The sequence below is a fragment of the Ochotona princeps genome, chromosome 1 (genome assembly GCF_030435755.1).
Source record: "Ochotona princeps isolate mOchPri1 chromosome 1, mOchPri1.hap1, whole genome shotgun sequence".
In the NCBI taxonomy this organism is placed as follows: domain Eukaryota; kingdom Metazoa; phylum Chordata; class Mammalia; order Lagomorpha; family Ochotonidae; genus Ochotona; species Ochotona princeps.
The window spans coordinates 112,320,170-112,332,530 of record NC_080832.1 but is presented as its reverse complement, the minus strand read 5'-3'; the positions used below and the strand labels follow the sequence as shown (position 1 = coordinate 112,332,530).

The window sequence follows — 12,361 nt, the reverse complement described above, 5'->3', positions numbered from 1 at the left end:
AATTTATTATTTGTTAGTTGGAGAGAGGGAGGTAGAGTTCCCATCTACTGTTTGGGATTGGGTTTGCCTGCAATTGAGAGCCAGGAACTCAGCCCAGGATCTCGATTAGAAGGAGGCTGGAATCAAGAGCTGGAGTCAGGAATTGAACCCAGTCACTTGAAGTGAATGTGGATGTCCTAACCGCTAGGCTAAACAGCTACCTCACAGATGCGTTTTATATGCAGTTGGCACATGCTGATGTGGAAGAGTGCAATAATAAAAATATACTCTGCAAAAAAAAAAAAAAATAATGTTAATATTTCAAAATTGCATAGAGGTAAAACTGATGGACTTAATTATAAATTGTGTGTATGCCATCTACATGTCAGTATAGCTTTCCCAGTGTCTGCCAATACCATGTGAATCATGCAGCTGTTTTCTATACATCAGAACATGCAAAAGGGGGTATCCTTGTACTAATGCTGAAAAACGAACTCAAAATCAGAAACATGTGAAAGGAGGTCAGAGGTGATTCTGTGGAATGAAGGTCATTTCCGTGGTGCCCTCTGATGTTAAGAGTGAGCACACTTTGAAAAAAGCAGAGGTAATTCTGCAGAAATAAGAAAAAACATTCAAGCAGAAGTACATCACAGTGGCCATGGATTTAGGGACTGTGAAAATATGCCTCTTCCTCTATTATTCTGGCATTATGTAAGCTTTAGGTTAAGGCTGTCATCAGCACATCCCTGTCACTAACTGGGTCAGAGTATGTGCCCAGTTGAAAGGAGGCAGCCTCTCCCTATGTGACCAGCCCTTCTCCTGTTTCCCTCCCTATTCTCGGTGAAGCAGGCGTTTTTCTCAAGTGCTCGATGAAGGACATAGCACTTTTTCTCAGGAAGCTGGTCACTATTTCCCTAGTGACTTTGCTGCAAGGAGATTGTTAAATTATTTGTAGATTAGTTCAAGGTTTCCACCGCCTCTCCCCCCCAGCTCAAAAAAAATAGAAAATCCTGATGAGTTCATCTGTCCAAGATCCATGCAAGCTTGCAGTGAGCTATCAAGAACATGACTGCTTGTGTCAAGAACAGCTTTGCTGTGAGTGTGAGAGAATTCAAGTAGGGCTCCCGGGCCTCTGTCTTTGGAGAGCGTGTGTATGTACAGCTGTTAATCAGCCTCCCTCCTCCCGTTGGGTTGCATTTCCTGGGTAGGTAAGTAGCAAACACTTAGGATCATCAGCGAAGATGCTTATTAATAACATTTGGGAATGAAAATTATCGCTTTGGAGTTGCCTCTCTAGAATCTAAGTGCAGTTTTCCTCCTCTTAGCTAGAGTGGTAATGTCTCTTCTTTGGAGGAAACATTAAAGGAAGTTTGCTTGTGACTAATATTCTTTTAACATAACACTGACAAAGAAAAAAAAAAAGGTCACCCATTCAAATCCTTCTCATTTAAGAAGTTTCCAGCAATCATTTCTAATCGTTTCTTTGCTCACGTTTGCCTTGGAACACAGCTATTTGTATTTTTGAGCCACTTGAGTATGCCAGCTTGCGCTGCTCACAGCTGCCTACTGCCTGGAGTATCTGCTGATGGGTAGAACACGGGCCTAGGTCTGGGTGGTAGCTGCGAGTACTGCATTGGTTCATTTAATCTCTTGTATGTGGCTCTAGTCCAGTGCTTGAGTAAAAGAGGGGTAATGAGTGAGATGGCCTGCAGCTTGTCTTGTCCACTAGCCTCCTTGTGAGGCATCCTGAGGGCAGGTCCGAGTTGTTCCAGTGTTGGGCCCCCTGAGAGCTGTGTATTGCTTCAATAACATTTCATCCATTTTATCATCACATTTTCTTTTCCTCTCCTTTTTGTAGAATGCTCTTGAGATCAAAGAACTCAAAAAGTACGGCCCCTTTGACCCTTATATCAATGCCAAGGTGTGTACTTTTCTGCCAGGATTTCTGTTTATCGTTCTCCAAGCTGCTTCTCCACTTTGGTCCCCTCTGCCTCCCGCTCTTGTCCATGTGGGCTTCTCATCATTCTGACTGTTGTCTGCTCTAACCCATCTGCTTTTGGCCTGTATGGGAATGGGAAAATGCAGCTGCAGTGGATTTTTGATATTACTTTTAAAACCCTTAGTAATTCTGGAAAGATGGGTACTTTTGCTGAAACATCTGACATGGCAGGAATCGGGAGGTAAAACAGGACCACAACAAGATGCTTAGTTTTCCATTATGATTTCTAAAATCATTCAAATTTAAAATATATATATAGTTATAAAGTTATATATATAGTTAAAAGATGTCAAACAAATGATCTTTTTAGAAAGCATAGGAAACTGATTAAAGTGTACCTCCTGGAATTAAAATGATAAGTTTCGTCCAGATTCTGTGTTTCTTTTGAAGTGGAATCTGAGTTCCTTTCAGGTTTCAGTAGCTACTGGTGGAGCCGTGGTGGAAAGGACCTGAATAATTCCGTTTTGTCCTCTGAAGAGCTGTCGCTTGCCACTTGCTTCTCCTCCTCCTGGAGTTTGCTTTTTTGCCTGATGCTTCAAAACTTCAGTCCAGTCTCCAGCATTAACTTCTCCTTCTGCTTGGTCACTCTTGACCCGTGAAGGGATCTAGAAACAGTGTTGCAGGGCAGGCAGGGTACTTGCCCTGAAGTCTCCTACTTGGTGGGACTCGGGCCTGAGGTTGAAAGGCCAACCCTCTGTGCCCCATAGATGGGCCAGAGCTTGCCAATCGAGTGGTGATGATCCCATACTGCTCTCATTAGCTGTTTGTGTATTCTGTTTGAAGGAGATTACCCAATGACTGTATCACTCCTCAGGTGCCTACAATATCTGGATCTGGGCCAGGAACTGGGAACTCATTCTGTGCTTCCAATGTGGGTGGCAGGGACCCAAGCTCTTGAGCCATCACCTACTGCTTCTTGGGGTGCCCGTTAGCAAGAACCTAGAATCAGAGGAGGGAGCCGTAACACAAATTTAGGCACTCTGGTGTGGCAGGTGGATGGCTGTCTACCTCCAAGTCGAATGTCCAGCCTCATCCGCCACTTCTCCATCGGAGGCCCTGCTCACATGAGGTTTGCTTTTGGATAATGTTAGAGTTTGGCCAAGACGCTGCATTATCCCTATTATCTACTTTTTGTTTACTTTGAATATAGATGCCTTGGGTAAGGGACATATAAGGAGCTTCTGCGTTTTTCCAAACACAGGCAAATATTTTATACTTTTCTTTGAGAAATATTGGTTTAGCAAATCAGTATTTGAACCATACCTAGGAGATAAAATGAGAAATTTTCTGTGTTTGGGCATTTATGAGCTGCAGCAGTAGAGCAGTTCAGCTCTGTTTTGGCTTACTCTCTGCAGTGTTTTTTTTTTTTCCTATTTCTTTATTTACATTTTATTTGTAAGACAGTGAGATCAAGAGCGATCTTCCAGATGCTGGTTGACTGCCCAAATGCCCGCAGTAGCCAAGGGCTGGGCCAGACTGATGTCAGAAGACCAGAACCCAAATATTTGAGTCATAATCTGCTGTCTCCCAGAGTGGGAGTAAAGTGTATTAGACGTAGAGGAGCCAAAACTCTAACCATGTACTCTGTGGGAAGTGGAGGCATCCCACGCAGTGTCTTCAAATACTGACTCTGTCTATAAGTTCTCACTGCCAAAATAGGGAGATAGTATATCTTAATTATACTTTTGGGGAGGAAGTTGAATAACAAGAGTGAAAAATTTGCAGGCCATAGGATTTCACGTCATACCCAAGTTTGAGTTCTGAGCTGACACTTATGGTTTGGTTGACTTGAGTGGGTTCTTTAATTCCTCCGTTTCTCAGTTTCCTCTTCCATAAAAGGGGACACTGCTATCTATGTAGCTTGTTAGATTGGGAACTTAAATAAGGAAATGTACATCAAGTAAACATATGGACCAGTAGTCCTAATTTTCTGAATGTATATAATGTGGCAATTTTTGGAATCTGTTTTTGTTATTAGTAGGTAACACTTAATGAAACATTGACTGCTCAGTTAGTTCAGGGTTTTGTTTTGAGGAGGACCTTGAAGTGGCTGCTCTCCTGCTTAGTGGATCATTGAGATAGCTTATAAAGGCTTTGATTAGAGGGTAGTCTGGTTTTTGAAAGTACATTGTCATATCCTTTGATTTTGCACACATTAAAGAACATAAGGCTAGATGTAGTAAGAACCTTGTCTGGGATTCGGGCCCTTACTGTCCCCTTCCCTCTCCTGCCCCCTACCCCGCCCAGTTCTGATGCCACATGATGCCAACTGCAGTTGGAGCTAAAGCCATTTGGGTTGTGCTGAGAATAAAAACCCTTCTGGAGCAGATTCAGCCACATTTACTGGGATTTTGTCCTGGTTTCAGTTTCCCATCATCCTGCTTTGTGTCTAGGATTGTTCTGCTAAACTAAACCACTGTGTGCTGTCAGACACCTGTAAAAACTAAGATACCTCAGATGACTTTTCTGGGAACAGAGTTGGTGTTCATGAGCTTTAATGTCCTCTTCAACATCTGGGGCGTTTTCTTTTTCAGCAAGTCAGCATGAAACAGTCCAAATGAAAAACATTCTTAACAGAGATAGGAATGTGTAAATTGTTCATTTCCGTGCTTTTAAAGCAATTTTAGCTTAGTCTGAATTTCATAAACTGAGCAAGAGTCAAATTAGTTTTAGGGTGATGCTATTTTTTTTTCTCTACAGTTAGAGATAATTTACCTTAGGGGCTGGTGTTGTGGAGTAGTGGGTAAATCTGCTCCCTGGGATGCCAGCATCCCATATAGTACCCGGTTTGGATTGCTGCTGCTGCACTTCTAATCCAGTTCCCAGCTAATGTGCCTGGGAAAACAGTAGAAGATGACCCAAGTACTTTGGACCCCAGCATCTGTGTGAGAAGAACTGGAGTTAACTCTTATTCCTGGCTTCGGACTGGCCCAGCCCCAACGATTTGGGGAGTGAACTAGCTCCAATTGTTAGGGCTATTTGGTGGTTGAACCAGCAGATGGAAGATCTCTGTTTCTTCCTTTCTCTCTGTAACTCTGCCTTTCAAATAAATTAGCAATTTTTTAGAATCATACTCTTAGAGCTGGAAGAGATGTGAGATTTTATCTAGACCAGTTGTGCCAGAATGTTGGTCACAGCAGATTATTCTAGAGTGGTTTTCAGAATTTTTTTGAAAAAAATTTCAACTTAAAAAAAGTTGTAAGACTGATACAGTGAACTGCATTGTACTCTTCTCGTTTCTCAAATTGTTAACATTTTGTCATATTTGCTTTTTGTTGTTTTAGCTGATAACGAACTATTTGAGGATAAGTCATGGACATGGTAGCCTTTTAACCCTAAATATTTCAGTTTAGTGTTAGTTACAACTTCACCCCTATCTCCTAAGAACAAAGGCCTTTATTTAAAAGAATACAGTGTTACTGTCAAATCTAGAAGATTCAACATTTTGATATTCAACATTTTGATACATAATGTAGAATTCATGCTAAATTTTACCAAATTTCTCAGTACTATTGTTTAAAGCAGTTTTTTTTTTCCCTGATCCACGATGCAGTCAAAGATCATATATAATAAAACATTCCCTCAGCCGTGGTCTTTCATAACATTGACATTTTTAGAACAGAATATTTGTTTTTTTAAATTTTACTTCAAATTTGTTTGATATTATGATTGGATTCAGATTATACATTTTTGACAAGAAAGTCACCCACATCCTTCTTATACGTCAAAGCATAAAGCACATGATGTCGATTTGTCCTGTTCTTTCTTTTTAAATTTATTTATTTTTATTTGAAAGGCAGATTTAACACAGAGGAAAATCTTCCATTTGCTGTTTAACTCCTCAAATGGTCACAGTGGCCAGAGCTGAGCTGATCCAAAGCTGGGAGCCAGGAGCTTTTTCCAGGTCTCCCACGTGGGTGCAGAGGCCCAGGGACTTGGTTGGTTCTGCTTTCCCGGGCCATAAGCAGAAAGCTGGATCAGAAGCAGAGCAGCCACCACATGGGCTGGCACCCATATGTGATGCTGGCATCACAAGGTGTAGGATTAGCATGTGGCGCATTCTAACAGGCTTGTCTTAATTTTTTTTTTAAGATTTGTTAATTTTATTACACAGTCAGATATACAGAGGGGAGGAGAGACAGAGAGGAAGATTTTCCGTCCGATGATTCACTCCCCAAGTGACCACAAAGGCCGGTGCTGCGCCGATCCAAAGCCAGGAGCCAGGAACTTCTTCCAGGTCTCCCACGCGGGTGCAGGGTCCCAAAGCTTTGAGCCGTCCTCGACTGCTTTCCCAGGCCACAAGCAGGGAGCTGGATGGAAAGTAGAGCTGCCGGGATCAGAAGTGGCACCCATATGGGATCCCGGGGCGTTCAAGGTGAGGACTTTAGCCACTAGGCCGCACTGCCGGGCCCAACCTTGTCTTATTTTTGATGGCTAGTTCATTAAGTTGGTGCCTGCCAGGTTGTTGAGGTTTTTTGTTTTTTAGTTAAAAGGCAAAGTAACAGAGATCAACAGAGACAGAGGAAGATTTTCCATCTGCCAGTTCATTCCAGGCAAAAGCTAGGAGCCCGGAACTTCATCTGGGTCTTCCACATGCGTGTTAGGGGTCCAAGAACTTGAGCCATCTTCTGCTTTTTTCCAGGCATGCTAACAGGGAGCTGGAGAAGTGGAACAGCTGGGACTTGAACCAGCACTTATACAGGATGCTTGCATTGCATTCAGTGGCTTAGCTCAGTGCCAGCCCTGGTTTGTGAGGTTTTTAAATATGCTTTCTTGGGCCCAGTGTGGTAGCCTGGTGGCTAGAATCCTTGCCTTACATCCACCAGGATCCCATATAGGTGCTGCTTCTAATCCTAGCTGCTCCGCTGCCCTTCCAACTCCCTGCTTGCCTGGGAAAGCAGTGGAGGATCCGTCAAAGCCTTTGAACCTTGCACCCATATGGAAGGACTGGAAGAAGTTCCTGGCTCCTGACTTTGGATTGGCTCAGCTCCAGCTGTTGTGGCTACTAGGGGAGTAAACCAGTGGATGGATCTCTGTCTCTCCTCTCTGTAAATCTGACTTTCCCAAATAAATAAATAATAAAATGAATCTTAAAAAAAGTGCTTTCCTGGGATTTACCTGCTGAAGTATTATTTTTCAAGCTGTGATTTAATTCTAAAATGAAATTGCTTTGAAAACCCCTTATAGAAGGCCACTTTTCCACCTAGAGTTAAAGGTCTCTTCTCTGTATTACTGAAAGATTGGCTGTCTATCCCTTGTTTTTCCTAATAACAAATAGGATTCCTTACCAGTTGGAGCCTCTTTGCAGGTCCTACTGACTACGGCATCTGTCTCCTTAAACTTTCCATTTTTTGGTCAGAATTTTGCTTTTCTGAACATTATGGAGTAAGTGTATTTGTTCCAGATCAAGGACTCAATTCTCTGTTTTCTCTATTCTATTTAAGCTTGGGTTTGCCTTCCCTTCCAGTGGTGGTATGTTTCTAGGGTTATATCATTATTGCCACAGCCCAGGTGTCTGTAACTTGGGCATCTGTCAGCATCAGGTAAATGTGCCATTGGGTTGTGATCCCAGCATTGGGCACTCGTGGTCCTCAGACAGTTTTGGGAAAAATAAAGCCGTGGCGATACTTCTGCCTGGGTTTCTTGCTGCTTGAAGTTTATTCATGTAGATAACAGATTTTTACACTGAATGGAGTCTTTGAGGAAAGGAGCATTCAGAGATCCCTTTTTTCTTAGAAGTATAGGTTCTAACTCTAGCAAGGAAAAATTAGTGTGAGTCTCAATTTAGATAGATATGGAGAGTTTGTACAAAGGCTTTTGAGAAAATCGAAGCATTTCATCTCACTCCCTTTTCTTGGTCCAGACTAATAGTAATATGATTCTGTAAACACTTGAGGTGATGTGAGCACCTGTGATGTAAATTAAAGATGTGAAAAAAGAAATATTTCAGGAGATTAGAATCCCTCCCTTTCTTGTGGGTCCATGAATCAACACTGTATGATTTCTTGGGCTGGTAATTGTCAGGCTCAAAGAGGAAGCAATAATAAGAGCTCATTACGATGGCATGTGTTCAGTGGAAGAGCAGTGTGGTCAGCACAGACATAAACAAAAGGGTACTGTAATTACCAGACCATGTCTGGCCAGACCAAAACATACTCAGATGCTTCCTACACACTGAACATGAGCACAGTTTTCTGCAGAGATGTGGCTAGGCCATTTTTAACATGTAGCCAGAAATCTGCCAGGAGTGATCAAGGCTTCCCTTTGCTCAGGGAACTCCCAAGTCTTAGCTTTACAGGGGAATGGGCATTCCAAGTGAGTGTTCTAGATGATTTGTATGACACAGGGAACCCCAAGGATTTGCTTTTTGCTCAGCGTTTCCTTTCCTTTTCCTTCTTCCACCACCTGGGCCCAATTGTTCCTAAGAGACTGTGGCTTGCATGCTCTGGGCTACTGAAGGCTCACTGTGCTTTCTCAGCAGCTGCTCTCCTGGAGCCATGTCTGACCTTAGGACTCTTTCTTCTCTGTCCTCATGTTTACCTGTGTGCAGTGTGGCTTCTGTGGCTTCTGTGTTGCATGTGGCTCCTGCTACCACGTTTTTTTGTTCTAATTTTAATCTTAAAAACATTCTTTGCCATTCTTTTGGCCTCTGCAGAGCCTTGCTCCCAGCAGCTGTGGATGTGATGGATACAGTTGGTGTAGCTGGGGGAGGGGGTGAGGATGATGCAATCAAATGCCAGCTCAAAAGCAGGTGGAGTTGCATGTGTGTTTGGATAATTCCTAATCCATTATTTTTTATGCCATTAATAAAAGTAAAGCAGTGGTAGAAATGTTTAATTTTTGATCACTGAAAGGTGCATAGTATTGACTTGATGGAAAAACAAGCCCTCTTGTGCTTTCCCCCGTGAGACAGAAGCCTCCTGAATAAATGTAGGAATTTCAGAATCATACGGGAGAGTTGCTGTCCGCGATGCTTCTCGAAACCGAGAGGTCATGGAAATTACTGTATTTTTGTTGTAATTGTGTGTTGTCAATAGTAATAAAAGGAGGAGCATAACTGGAATAACTAGCATTTTGCTTCCAGTGGTTGATAAAGCACAGACTTCTCCAATTTCATCCCAGACGAAATTGTGTTTAGTTTTAAATGAATTTGGCATTCGGGTGTGGATTTGATTTGGTGGCAGTATTAAATATTGCTAAGGATAGCATTACATTTAAATGTTTTGCACCTCTTATGCCAAACATTTTAGCAGCTCTCCACGTAAGATGCACTTCTCTGTCCTGGCCTCTGTTTGGATAGAGTAGACCCTGCATGCATTGACTGGTGCAGGTTCCTGGAGCAGACACATTGCAGCACCAGGTGTCTTGTTCCTCTGTGACTAAACCCAAGTGTTTGCCTCCCCTGGAAGTGGCTTGTTGGCTGATACCTTCAGAGTGATTTTAGGTGCTCTGTTCTGTTACTCTCATTGTTGGCTGATTGATTTGCATGCAAGAAGCTTTACCAATGGCTAAGTTTTCTTAAAAAAAAAAAAAAAAAAAAAAGCTTATGTGTAAGGCAATGAATGGTTGGCGAGTCTAGAATCAGAACCACAGAGTTGAATAAGTATGAATCGTTGTAAAACCAGTGAAGTTTAAAATGAAACAGTGGCAGTGATATTACTGGTATTCATCAGTGCCAGACTTCTGCAGAATGCCTGTCATGTCCCCTTGCTCGGTCTCCTCACAATCTGGAGATGGTTTCTTCATGACATACAGGAAACTACATGTTTGGGAGAGGGCAGCGTACTCTCCTGCAGTAAACGGAGGGAAAGGAGGAATTGGGCACAGCCATGCCTGTTTCCACAGGAGCATGTCTGGCTTCTGACTTTTGTTAGTTCCCAAGTATTGCTACTGTCTTTTTCATTTAAATTTCAGTGGTTTTACACGTGATGTCCTGGTCAGATGCCAATCTGCCAGCTACCTTTCTGATGTGATCTGCTTGTTACCTCTTTAGAACCACGACAATGAGACGGCCCTGCACTGCGCAGCACAGTATGGCCACACAGAGGTGGTGAAGGTGCTGCTGGAGGAGCTCACGGACCCTACCATGCGCAACAACAAATTTGAGACGCCCCTGGACCTGGCTGCGCTCTACGGGCGCTTGGAGGTGGTGAAGATGCTCCTCAATGCACACCCCAACCTCCTGAGCTGCAACACTAAGAAGCACACCCCTCTGCACTTGGCAGCAAGGAACGGCCACAAAGCTGTGGTCCAGGTCCTCCTGGATGCTGGCATGGATAGCAACTACCAGGTAGCAGGGCAGCCGCCTCTCCCACCCTCAGAAAGGAGGCACAAGGACCATGCTTCTGGGCTGTGTTCTTACTCAGCACGTTTCCCATCACATTTCAGACGCTTCCATCTGTTGATTTGTTTTGAATGTGAAACTTTAGAAACAGTTGAACTCCACCAGTGAGTCTCTTATTTTTCTTTTTCTTTTCAGGGTGTAATCTGAATCATTAAACCCTGAAAAGATGTGCTTATAGAACTCTCAACTTTTGACAGGTTTCATTATCTTCCTATACCAGTGTTCCCACTGCTACCAGTTAGGACCTGCATGGTCTCGTCAGTGGGATGCTGCCACCAGGAGCCCCAGCCTTTGGCTCTGTTGTCAGCCTTCCCATCCAGACGAAGGGCTCCTTAAGGTTTGCACTGGCAAAGCACATTTGAAGTAAAGGGGATTGTACTTTGCTTCGAATTATTCTTCCCACTCCTGAGGATTTTCACCAGTGAGTGGCTGCAGGAGCACCTGCTTGCTTTATTCCCCTGTGGCCTGCTGGTGGCATACAAATAACCTTGAGATGTGGATCACGGTTGTGGCTTTGAAATCCACACATGAAGAACTGGAAAGATAATGACAGAGGGCGTTGTGTGGTTTGTTTTCTTTTCCTGTCCCTTCTTGTCCACGTCCCGTTGGTTGTGGAATGCCATGCCAAACTGTCCCGATGACATCCTGCTCTGCGCTCTCGTTTGCTTTCCAGACGGAGATGGGCAGTGCTTTGCATGAGGCTGCTTTGTTTGGCAAGACCGATGTGGTGCAAATCCTGCTGGCTGCAGGTGAGAGGTCGGCAGCGCTCCTGTCCACACAGCACGCCAGGGGTGGGATTCTTTTCCCTACAGCCTCCCCTGAGGAGATGTTTGCTGGCTGCATTTGAGTGCGTGTGTGTGTGTGTGTGTGTGTGTGTGTGTGTGTCTGTGTCTGTACTGGTTGATTACAAATGTGTAAATTGTTTCTGAATAGCTGGATTAAATGACTTTGGATAAAAACTGTTGTTTCTGCCGCTGGGAGCCTTAGCTGTCCTGGGATTTGACGCTCTTCGAGGCTGGCTTTAAAATGCTCATTTCCCTGGCCCTCCCGGTGTGCCTCTCTAGGAATTGATGTCAACATAAAGGATAACCGGGGACTGACTGCCCTAGACACTGTCCGGGAGCTGCCTTCTCAAAAGAGCCAGCAGATAGCAGCGCTTATCCAAGGTATCAGCCCATCTCCCTTGGCTGGGTGACCAGAGCATGCACTAACTGAATCACAGCATTTGTATTTGGTGAAGCTTTTTTTCTGTTAAATTTTTCCATGTAGAACACATGACTGGAAAACGAAGTGCAAAAGAGATAGATAAAACCCCCACAGCCCTGCCACCTCTCATCTCCAGTATGGATTCCATGTCACAGAAGTCTCAGGGTAAGGCAACTCTTCTCGGCCAAGGAACACATTGGGCAGAATGAACTTATTTTCAAAAATCATTTTGTGGGACTGTGAGTACCTAGGACATTTATATTCATTTTCTTCCCTGTATGAAGTTTTGTTGGACCTGACTTAAACCTTGGATGTTGGGCTGCTGCTCTCCTACTTGGTTTCATGCTCTACTTCGACAACTAGTTGCATGAGATCTGTTCTGGGGCAGGTAATAGGGTCATCTCAGGATTTCCAAGGAACCTTCTTTTCTTGATACACACTCTAGTGCCTGTGCTCAGTTGGCCCACAGTAAATTTACAGTGATTGTCATCTGGTTGCTCGGGGTGTGTGTGTGCGCGCACGCGCATGTGAGAGAGACTTTGGTAATGTATCATTTGGCCAACGGCTGCTGTGGATGCTATCTTAGGCAGCTCAGACTGTCTGTCATCAGCCAGGCTCTACGTTTTCATGTTTGTGGAGCAATCTTCTGGTACTTGATAAGATGAATGACAGAGATGAAGACACCTTCCCCCACGTACAAATTACAGTACAGAAGGCTCGAGAAACAACAGAAGGTCGAAATGAACAATGGAAGGGATCTTTCCAGAGGATGACAGAGATATGAGGGATGAGGGGAGCCCATCATGGATGTACTGTGGATTTCCTGTCTCCCT

At 43.7% G+C, this 12,361-nt stretch overlaps 1 protein-coding gene across 7 annotated transcripts in view; it reads left to right on the top strand.

Moving 5' to 3' along the window:
* ANKS1A (ankyrin repeat and sterile alpha motif domain containing 1A) overlaps positions 1 to 12,361 on the top strand; it is a 202,553-nt gene that overhangs the window by 83,460 nt on the left and 106,732 nt on the right. For 5 of the 7 annotated variants that reach the window (XM_058664222.1, XM_058664235.1, XM_058664230.1 and 2 more), the window contains exons 4-8: positions 1,838 to 1,900; positions 9,972 to 10,268; positions 10,996 to 11,071; positions 11,387 to 11,488; positions 11,592 to 11,693. In XM_058664222.1, coding sequence (XP_058520205.1) covers positions 1,838 to 1,900; positions 9,972 to 10,268; positions 10,996 to 11,071; positions 11,387 to 11,488; positions 11,592 to 11,693 — 640 coding nt within the window. The remainder of the gene's footprint in view (positions 1 to 1,837; positions 1,901 to 9,971; positions 10,269 to 10,995; positions 11,072 to 11,386; positions 11,489 to 11,591; positions 11,694 to 12,361) is intronic. The other 2 variants (XM_058664240.1, XM_058664226.1) reach the window with 1 other exon arrangement.